Below are 10,071 nucleotides of genomic sequence, written 5' to 3'. Positions count from 1 at the left end.
GTGAAAATGTCGTGGCAGTGGTCAGCCCCAGGGCAGCAGCCTCTGGCTGGGCAAGGAAACCGCAGGAGGTGGGTAATTATGGGAGCAGCACTAGGGACAGTCTGTTTGGCTTCCCTGAAGCCTAGATTGCCTTATCTGAAAGGCCATCTGTGGTTTTCATTTATTTTTAGGAGCACTTAGAAGTCCATCTCCTTTCTGGGATGCTTTGTGGAAAGTTGTGCTCTGTACATGTGAAATTAGCGCTGTGGCACTTCTCCAAATCGATAGCTGTCTGCCCCTGGAGAGAGGGTGGGTGCCTTTCTGAACTGCCACGTCAGGGCTCAGGGGATGGGCATATGGTGAAGTAGCACCTTCCCCTATACATGGTACACGTGCCACCAGAGCATCCTTGCCAAGGCCTCCTGCCTGCTCTGCTGCAGCCTGCTGCCTCGGGAGAGCCAGCCGAAAGCAGAGATCCTGGCTCTGCCTGGTCCCTTGGCAGGACGGCTGGTACAGCAGGGGAGTCTCCAGCGAGAAGGTCACCCCTGGCCTTTATTGGTGCAGGCACTGCCAGCTGTTAGCTTTGCTTTTATGCCCTGTGGCAACCTACAGAGGTTGGGTCCAGCATGGTTTGAAGCTGGGTCCCCATGCAGACGAAGTTCTTCCTGGAGACTAAGACCTTTCACACGTTGCTTTCGCTATCACCCCTGTCAACACTCGCACAAAATGCAAGCTGGGAGTCGGAAGTGTGATTCATCCCAAACTGCACAGCATCTGTGGGTTTTGTGCGGGGCTCACCCTGCTGGACTCAAGCTCACCCAAGCTGGAGTGGCCAACATGCCCATAGCCAGCCCCCAGTCCAGAGGGATGCACATGTCCCCATCCTGGGGCACTTCCTGGGTCTCAAAGTCCTGCCATGGGGCACATAAAGCTCTGTGGCAGGAGATTTCATTGTGCTTTCTTCCTTCCCCAGACTCTGCTCTGCTTGTTCATCCTTTTCCCACCTTCCCCAGCCCACAGGATGTCTTTTTTGGCTCTGTCCCTTCACTCTATTGTGTGCAAACAAGCTGTCCAGAGTGGTGGGATGTCGCTCCGCAAGTGGAGCTGTGAGCAAGAGCATGTGTGGTTTAAAATAGCCCCTGTATCCAGGAAGCGAGCTCTGCCTGCCTGGCCCACAGCCTCTCTGGACAATGAAACGTGCTGATCTGCAGACCAGAGCCCCAGCAGTAGCAGGGGAATGGCGAGTGACCTACAAAGCTCCCCAGAGGTTCATTTGGGAGTCTCGGTGTCAGGGCTGCATGCCATCCCTGTGGCAGACCAAGCCATGCCATCTGTGTGGTGGTCCAAGTGTGGCTGTGCCTCTGGGGAAGAGGGAGAGGAGAGCACAAGGCTGCTCACTGCACCTCGGTGTCAGGCTGCTGCTTTTGAGGATTTGCAGTCCATGGGCCATCAAAGGACTTGTGAGGCAAGAGAGCTGTGGGGCTTGCTTTTCGCCTTCGTCTCCTTGCTTCAGTGGTGTGTGGAGGGCTTGGTGCAGAGGGGGTTTTGTGCTTGCTTCTGAGATGTTGCCTCCATCCACACGAAGCTGAGTCCTGCCACGGTCATTCTCTGCATTCCTCCCCAAGCAGGGCAGTATCCCAGGGCTTGTGTCAGCGTCTCTGATCCACCACAGCAGCGATAGGAAGCCCAAGAAATGGGTGGTCTCCAGCCATTGGTGGGCATCGAGCACCCAGTCCACGAGGGGTAGCTCATCCATATTGCTGGTGACCTCAGCAAGTGCATAATGGTGGAGACTTGACGTTTGCATTAGGGGGCAAAGCAAATGGAGCTGCAGGATTGTTTGGGATGCACAAGGGAGAGAGCTTCTACCTCTTTTCACCCCTCCTCCACAGGCAGGTCCTTCAGCTGCCAAAAAAAGCTGGTCGCATCCTACTTCAGGATATGCGTGGCTGCTAAAAACCCATCCTTGCCTCGGCTCCCTCCCTCCCCATCCCATTCATCACTCTCCTTTCTTTTTAAGAAAGAGGATGGCACTGTGAACAGGGACTTCAAGAAGACACGGACAAAGGAACAAGTCATGGAGGCCTTCAAGGAGTTCACCAGAGGAAACCGCAATGTTTTGGTGAGTAGGGGATGCTGGGACAGGGCTTCTGCAGAAGCTGCCCTCAGCTCCCTGTCCTGAAGGGATGCAGCCTGAGCAACATCTCTTAAAAAAGCATGAAAAATGGCAAAGAGAAATGCTGTCATGGCACAGGTGAGGGGAGAGCACCCAAGGGCTGGGAGGAGATGCATTTGCTGCAGCAGCACTGCTCAGGTCAGGTCCAGGTCTGCTGAGGATGCTCAAGGGTTGGCCCCAAAATTTGCTGCAGAGGTACAGCTGTGCCTTGCCCCCCCCCCCATCCCTGGGGCTGACAGCAGCCTCTGAGCCTGCTCTTTGCCCCAATATGTGATGGCACAGGCAGTGGGGCTCTCGCCCTGCCAGAGTAGGCTGCCTCATGCTCGGTCTCGCAGGATGGGTGTCCCAGGCACCCTTCGCATGGGCAAGCCACAGGTGGCTTTTCCCAAATTTCTCCATGTTGCCAAGAGAATAAGAGAGGGAGCTGTGACCAGTTTACACTGACTGTGTCAAACACCCTGTTTGGCAAAGTGCTCCCATTTTCAGCTGTGCTCCATAAAGCTTACAAGGCCAGGCTCCAGCTGGAGTGGCCCTTGGCACTGCCTCCTTCAAGCTGGCATGTCCACTTCAACAAGAGTTACCCAGGGGCTCTGGAAATGAAGTTTCCTGGCTGCATTTTATCCCCAAAGAGCCTGGAGCACCCTCACACCATCATGCCCTGGCTCTGGATGGGGCTCCTTGGCCAAACTGTTGCAATTACAGCAACCCCCACAACTCCCCAAACAGCCCAAGTGTGAAAATTTAGGTGTTTTCTAGAGCCCAGGTACCTGCTGTGCATGTTCCTGTGCTCAATCCTTCTGTTTAAGCTTCAAATTATCGAAGGGGTTTCTTTGGGAGCACCATGGATGCAGCAGGGAAAGCCTACAGAAAGTACTGGTTCTGCAAAAGAAAACACTCTCACTGAGTTTTGGAAACACATGAGCTCACAGGATGTCATAGAGGCCAAAAGGATAAATGGATCCCAGAAAAGAGGGGGCAGCCTCCAAGGAGACAGCTCTGTGGGGGGATGCTGAGCCGAGGGTGGTTGAGGGACACCCCCAGCATCTCTCCCTGCAAACATGGTATGATGGAGAGGATGCTGGAAGGGGTGACTTTCCTCTCAGCAGTTTTTATGTAGTCTTCCCACAGTGCTAATGGCTTGGGTTTGGGTTTTTTTGCAATTTCAGAACAGCTACCTTAACCGGTTGAAGGGCATCCGCGCTACCTTGGAGACATCTCCCTTCTTCAAGTGCCATGAGGTAACACTCGTGTTTAGAGAGATCTGCCTGGAAATGCAAACAGTTCAATCTTGGCTTGTCCAAGGAGAGAAAAGTCAAAGTCAGAGGTTGTAAAGTTCTATGGTTTTGAATTTATTCTTCTATCCATGTTTATATAGAATAATAATATAAGAAGAATAAAAACATTCCATATTCATATGGAACAGGCTGCACCGGGTGGTAGTGGAGTCACCATGCCTGGAGGTGTTAAAAAAACGTATGGACATGATACTTCAGGACATGGTTTGGTGGTCATGGTTGTGTTGGGTTGATGGTTGGACTTGATGATCTTAGAGGGCTTTTCCAACCTTAATGATCCTATGATTTTCATACCCCTGTGTATCTAATACTTAGGTGAAAATACAGCTGATAACTGACATTCATGCATCAGACATGGGCTCAAATCTGCTGAAGACTAATGTTCATAGAGATTAAAAGTGATTTAGAAGGAATTTGTGCTGTTTAGGAGTTTGTATGAGTGGGAAAAATCTTTAGTGTGAAAGTATAGGGGTTTTCTGGGGAGAAATGCCTGTCTGAATGTGCATCAGGATTATTTGGCAGCCAGCTGCTCCATGTGATCAAACAAAGCTTCAACATAGCCTTAAATTGCAGCTGTCCCAAAACTGCTTTTGCTGAGGTGGTTGGGGCACCATGGTAAGGGCTCTTCTCTTGGAAGGACTCTCCTCCAGAAATTAGTGTCTACAAAATCAACGGGTTTTTATACAGTGAAAATTAATTTCTGGTGGGAAAATAAAAAGGAAGCAGTACATTTTTTTGGCCATTTCAACAGAAATTGCAATGCTCCAGAATTTAATTAAATCATTTTATTGATTTAGCATTGGCAAAGGCTATTTTCTATTGCATCTACTCAACAAAAAATGAGAGCACATGTCCTTGGCACATGTTGTTTATGGGCACGACTCACACGGAGCAGGATTTGCAGCTCCAAGAGCCCACTGTCCCTCAGCCAGAGCCACATGAGCCACCTCGGACCCAGCTGCTCACAGAGGGTCCTGCTGGGATGGTCCGGGGGTAGATGGGGTCATGCCTCCTGATGGCAGCACCTGGAAGGCACTTGGAAGGGAAATGTCAAAACCAAGGGTTTCAGGTCACTTCAACATGGGAGACAAAATGCTCCCTGAAACCAAGTTTTCGTTTGAAAACACAGAAACAAAACAGCCTTTCAAGGGGATTTTGAAAGGAGTTTCCACTCCTTAAAAATGAAAAAGCAGCAGCTTTGACTTTCTGTCCCACTTTGAGATGAAGTGCAGCAGAAGGTCTGCCAAGCTCTGTGTGTCCCTCCATGGGGCCCTCACTGGGCAGGGGTCCTCCGAGGAGCTGCAGGAGAATTCAGTGACCCAGGACAGGCAAGTGGAGAACGTCAGCAAAAGGCTTTTCCTTAATGATAAAATGCTGTGCCCAGGCCAAGAGAGGCTACAAGAGTTTAGAGGGAGAAGAGCTAAAGATAAGCATTTCTGAAAAATAATACGTATCTCTGGACCTTGGACGTTTTCCCAATGTGCTGGAGGAGGAAGTCTCCTCAGAAATGTAAATTCATAATAGTTTTTGCAAACAGTACAGGCTTCCTGTTCAAAACCCTCTTCCAAAGGCAAGCCCAAAACTAAGCCCTGCTGATAGCGTGGACATGGGAGTCCCCGGTAACATCTAGTGTTGCTGTTTTGGAGGGCTGACACCAGCTGGATGTCCCTAGAGCTGTGCTCCTCCACTTCTGAACAGCTTATGGGGTGCTCCTGGAGCTCAGCACAGTGTCCTGATCTGGACACTGCTGAACATCGCTCTGCTCCATGGGTGGTGACCATTGGGTTCATGGAGTTTCGACCTGCTGCGACAGTCCTTGAGACTTCTACTGACAGAGGATGTGCTTCAGCTTCCCAAATGCACCCACAGGCTTTCCTGGGCTTGCCCAGGCCAATACTTGCTACAGGATTTTCCCAAAGGCTGATCAGGATATGAAAGAGCCCTGCAAGGCAGGCACAGTCCAATGAGCTCATGGGAAAGGAAATTCATGTACCTGCACCTCTGTCACTTGCATCCCCAGGGCACTGTGAAAGCCAGGAGAGGGTTCTGGGGGAATTTGTGTGCAATTGGATGGTGTTTCAGGCAGGAGGCAGCATGCTGCAAGTTACTTGTACTTGGAGCCTACCCATCCCTGTGGTGATGTCTGCAGGGCTGGTGAGCATTAATAGCACGAGTGGGTCACCAAGAGCCAGCCTTCAAAAAAATCTCCATCTGAAGGCTGAGACAATTAATCTCATTCCTTCCCCAGGGATCTTGATTCAGTTTCCAAAATTACATCTCTATCTTTCCTGCCCATGTTTTTCTGATCCTCTCCTTCTGCCAAGAGCTGGGATTTGTGGAGTAAATCAGCTTGTCTGAATATCCGCTTTGCATGTGCAAACAGAGAGCTTGCTCTGGCTCATGCAAAGTCTCTGCAGCATCTCTTGCAAATGAAGCCTGAGATAAGGTGTCTGAAAGCCCTGGAGCTGGCTGAGAAGAAGCAACAGGAGCACCACTAACTGGTCTCTCCTCTCCGCAGGTAATCGGAAGCTCCCTCCTCTTCATTCATGACAAGAAGGAACAGGCCAAAGTCTGGATGATTGACTTTGGGAAAACCACCCCGCTGCCAGAGGGACAAGTTCTCCAGCACAACGTGCCCTGGGTGGAAGGGAACAGAGAGGACGGCTACCTCTGGGGACTGGACAACCTCATTCAGATCCTGACAGAGTTGTCCCAGAGCGAAGACTTGCATTAAAACCGCGCGTCCGTCTCTGCCACTACCCCCAACCTGTCCCTGACTGACTCTTCTGAACTGCACTACAAGACACTTTCCAGCCCTGGCCCGTCCCATTTGAAAGCTATACTCTCCCTATTTAATGTGGTTTTGTTGTGGTTTTTTAGGTTGTCTTGGATTATTTTTTCTCCTCTCCATGTAAATAGAGAGCTAACGTGCCAGAACAAAAGCTGAACTTCAAACCTGGGCTTCGACAAGTCAGCGGGAGCACGTGGCCCAGGGGGGTGCTTTGTGGCCCAGAGGGGTGATTCATGGCCCAGAGGGGTGCTTCGTGGCCCAGAGGGGTGCTTTGGCAAGCGCGTGTTTTGCCTGTCATGCTTTTGTCTCCTGCACAGCCTGACTGTAAGAGGGCTGGTGGAGGAAGGAGCTTCTCTGCCCTGGGATCGGTAACTTCATCCTGAAAACACTCAGTGGCCATGCCCGGGACCCTCTGACAACCAGGGTATGTGAGCAAGGCCTGGAGATGGGGAAGGATGCTGGAGTGGGAGCCCGTTAGCTGTCTGTGCCATCACCTTTCAGCCTAGGGAACTGGCTGTGTCGAGTCCTTAAGGGATGCTAGAAGGCCAGGTCTGGGTTTTTCTTTGTGTTCAAGACATCACATAGAGGATGCTCAGTTATTTGCAGGTGGCATTGGAGGGTGAGGGTTTCCCCCTTGCTGCAGGGCCATGTGGTTGTGCACAGGTATTGAACATGTCCAGGTGCTTCCCACCCATGTCCCCCATGCTGGGTGTGCTGGCGTGGTGGGTAACAGTTTGAGCTCCTCTTTAGAGACCCAGCACCCCTGCTAGGAACTGCTTCCAGCCCTCCTTAGCTGGGCTCTCCAGCCCTCCACAGGGAATAAAGACTTTGGGCAGGGATGGGGGACAGAAAGATCGCTTATAAGGGACTACTATGAGACCTAAAGTAGCCATGCAGCTCCATCAGTCTTTTTTATGGCAGCAGCCAAGCACGTGTGTAGGGGTAGTGCCACCAATGCCCACACCTGGCCCAGGGCAACACTTCCTCATGGAGCATCTCTGTAATTTTTATCAGCAGAGCAGCTCAGGATGTTAGTCACCTGCTGAAGCAGAGTTAGGGTGAGGCATCCCCATGCCCTCCCTTTCTCCTCGGGGCTGGCTGGCTCTGCTGCCCCTCGGCACGGGCTCCCCAGCGGGCGCGTGCGGCCCCTGCGCCCCGCTGCCGTGGAAACAGCCAGTTCCCTGTTTAGGGTGGAGGCTATTTTCTGACTTCCTGGAACACTGGCACGAAGCGGCTCGCTCGCTAAAGGTCACCCGTGGGGAGGGCGGCAGGAGGGGAAGCTGCAGGGCAAGCTGGGCTGTCCCTCGTGTGAAGGACAGAGGCAGTGTGCAGCACAAGGAGGTGGTGCAGGAGCTTGGCAGCCACAAACCACTCACCTGCTCCATCCCCAAACCCCTCTCGTGGCGCTCTCCGGGAGCCCCTCTGCCATCGTTCAGTAGACCCAGCACCCTTGGTGGGGGAGGTCTTCTCCTGGCAGCAATAAGGAGGAGTTGGCCATCGAGCCGTCTACAGCCATGCCCCGGCCTCTTTCCCAAGGACTGAAGTCTCGTAAGGTTTTTCTCAGTTCCTATCTTACCAGACCGGTGTCTTTAGCTCATCTGATGCCATTGTAAATGGTTGCACTGTTTTAGCTCCTTGCCAGGCTTTCTAGAATAGCCCATGTGGAAGTGCCTTATAGACTTGCCTCTGTTCCATTAGTGTCATGGAAAAGGTTGGGGTTTTTTAAGTTATATTTATTTTCATCCCATTTTAATTGCAGAAAACACTAAAACTTCATGCATGGAATTCCCCCCCCCCCCCCCTCACTTTTTTTTTTTTTTTTAACTGTATTATTAGTTTTTAAACCACCTCTTTTCCAGCTTTGGAGAAAGGGTGTGAACAGATATGCATAGATATGTACCACTTACTGCTGTACTTTAGCTTCAAGCTGCTCTTATATATGTATATTATTTTTTAAGCCTGTTCATAAACCAGATTCTTTGCTTCATGGCTTTGGGAGAAGCAGATTGTTCCTCTCGGATGTCTTACGCCTTTCTGGAGGCTGGAACGGTTCCTGTGAGGGATTTTCCCTGCTCCTACCACCCTTCTCAGTCATTGGGTAATACAGAAAAAAATCCAAACCCATCTGAAACACCAACGCACAGTGCCTGTAAAAAAATCCTGTAACTTTGCAAATAAAGGCATATGGGAAGCATTCGCCTGTGTGGTGTATGGTCCGTGCCCGTGCAGCTTGCAGCAGCCTGGGAACAACCAAGGCTTTTCTGTCCATGGTGGTTTTGGGGGGAGAATCAGGCTCCAGCTTTGATTACCCCAGCACACACCAGGAGCAGCACTGTGTAAAACCAAGAATAGGGAAGGCCCCTGCACCAGGATGGATCCTGACACCAGGAACTGTCTTGGCAGGGAGCAGGGCAGGGTGAGAGCAGAGCCATGGCTGAGGGAGGTCCAGGCACGGTAGGGGGCATCCCCAGGAGAGGCCCAAGTTTCTCCACCCCCCTTCTGCAGGAAAGCACATCACAGGCAGCTCCACACAAGGAATTTTTTCTGTCTTCTGTTTTTTGCTAGCACTACATTGTGGCTCTCAGTGAGTGGTGCCCGAGTGCCATCCTGTGATTTCTGTACTCAAGAATATATTTCTACACTCAAGGCATCAGAGCTGCCTGGAGCAGCCACACACTTCCCCTGCCCCTCTCCCTCTCAGCCACACTGTGGGCAGTGCAGGAGGGAGCACTTGGGACCAACAGCCACCAAAAAAACCCACCTGGACTGGTTTTGCACTGAAGGAGAAGTTAGGTTGTAATGCCTGAAGGCAGCTCCAGTCCCTCCTGGCTGTTGGTGCAAGCACAGAGCAGCAGGACAGGCATTGCTGAGGGAGTCAGATGGGTCCCCCCCTAGCAGAGTCAGATTTAATGCCCAGACTTCCAAGAGCACCCCAGCCTAGGGACCACTCTCAGCAGCATCTCTGCCACTCACCACAGCACCTCTAAAACAAACCACAGGAGAAACCCTGCATGGACTTTGCTTTTGGTATGAGAAAGAACAGCTAGTATCAAAGCTGTGAGGCTTCTCTGTGTGCTCCCAGTGGGCTCTTGTGGGCTGGGAGAAGGGTGGACACATTTCCTATCCAGCTGCCTTGCACACTCCTGCAGCATCCCTACCAACAGCTGGTGTTCTACTTACAGCTCCATTTTTTTGGGGCCACTGGGAGTCTGATCGGTACTTGACTCTTTCCACCTGTGGAGGAAACTAAAAGCCTCCAGAAGTCCAATAACATGATGTGGTGGCAGAGAGGAGAAGAGAATAAGTCAGAGAAGGAAACCCCTCATGACTGAGTGCTGGCACCTGCTGATCCTGAGGTCTATGCACCTAGTTGGAAAGGGGCATGTCCCAGTGCCAAGCTGGGGCTGCTGGGCACACAGCACAGCAAGAGTCCTGCTCCCCACTCCCCACAGCAAAGCCCTGGGCTCCTGGCTGCTTCAGAGATTAGCAAGCCACATGATCAATAAACTCAATATAGAGAAGAGAGGCCAGCACTTACATTAATACAACAAAGAAAACTTAGGATGCTGCAGAGGCTTCATAGCAGAGTCCTCCATCAGTACCATGGAGCTATAAGACAGCCTGCCTGGGCTGTAGGTGGCGAGAGGGCAGCTAGTTTTCTTCTTAATTATCTAATTGGGTGCTACTTGCACGAATTAGCCTCCTATAAATAAGGGGGTGCTGGGAGCTGTGACCTTGGATAACACAGGGCTGTACTGTGGTGGTTTGTAGGGCTCTGAGGCCGGGTGCGGGAACCCCAGGGGGTCGGGGGCTGCGGGGAGGGGACAGGG

At 51.6% G+C, this 10,071-nt stretch overlaps 1 protein-coding gene across 1 annotated transcript in view; it reads left to right on the top strand.

Annotated features, from left to right (window-relative positions):
- The window catches only part of LOC103771188 (inositol-trisphosphate 3-kinase B-like), a gene marked incomplete at its 5' end in the record, with an annotated part of 13,785 nt that extends 7,482 nt beyond the window's left edge, over positions 1-6,303 (top strand). The window contains 3 exons of the mRNA XM_008938479.1: positions 2,000-2,101; positions 3,322-3,393; positions 5,969-6,303. Of these exons, the coding sequence (XP_008936727.1) occupies positions 2,000-2,101; positions 3,322-3,393; positions 5,969-6,184 (390 nt within the window). The remainder of the gene's footprint in view (positions 1-1,999; positions 2,102-3,321; positions 3,394-5,968) is intronic.
- Positions 6,304-10,071: the final 3,768 nt, after the last annotated feature.

The sequence above is a fragment of the Merops nubicus genome, unplaced genomic scaffold (genome assembly GCF_000691845.1).
Source record: "Merops nubicus isolate BGI_N331 unplaced genomic scaffold, ASM69184v1 scaffold32644, whole genome shotgun sequence".
In the NCBI taxonomy this organism is placed as follows: domain Eukaryota; kingdom Metazoa; phylum Chordata; class Aves; order Coraciiformes; family Meropidae; genus Merops; species Merops nubicus.
This window is presented reverse-complemented; position numbering and strand designations above follow the sequence as displayed.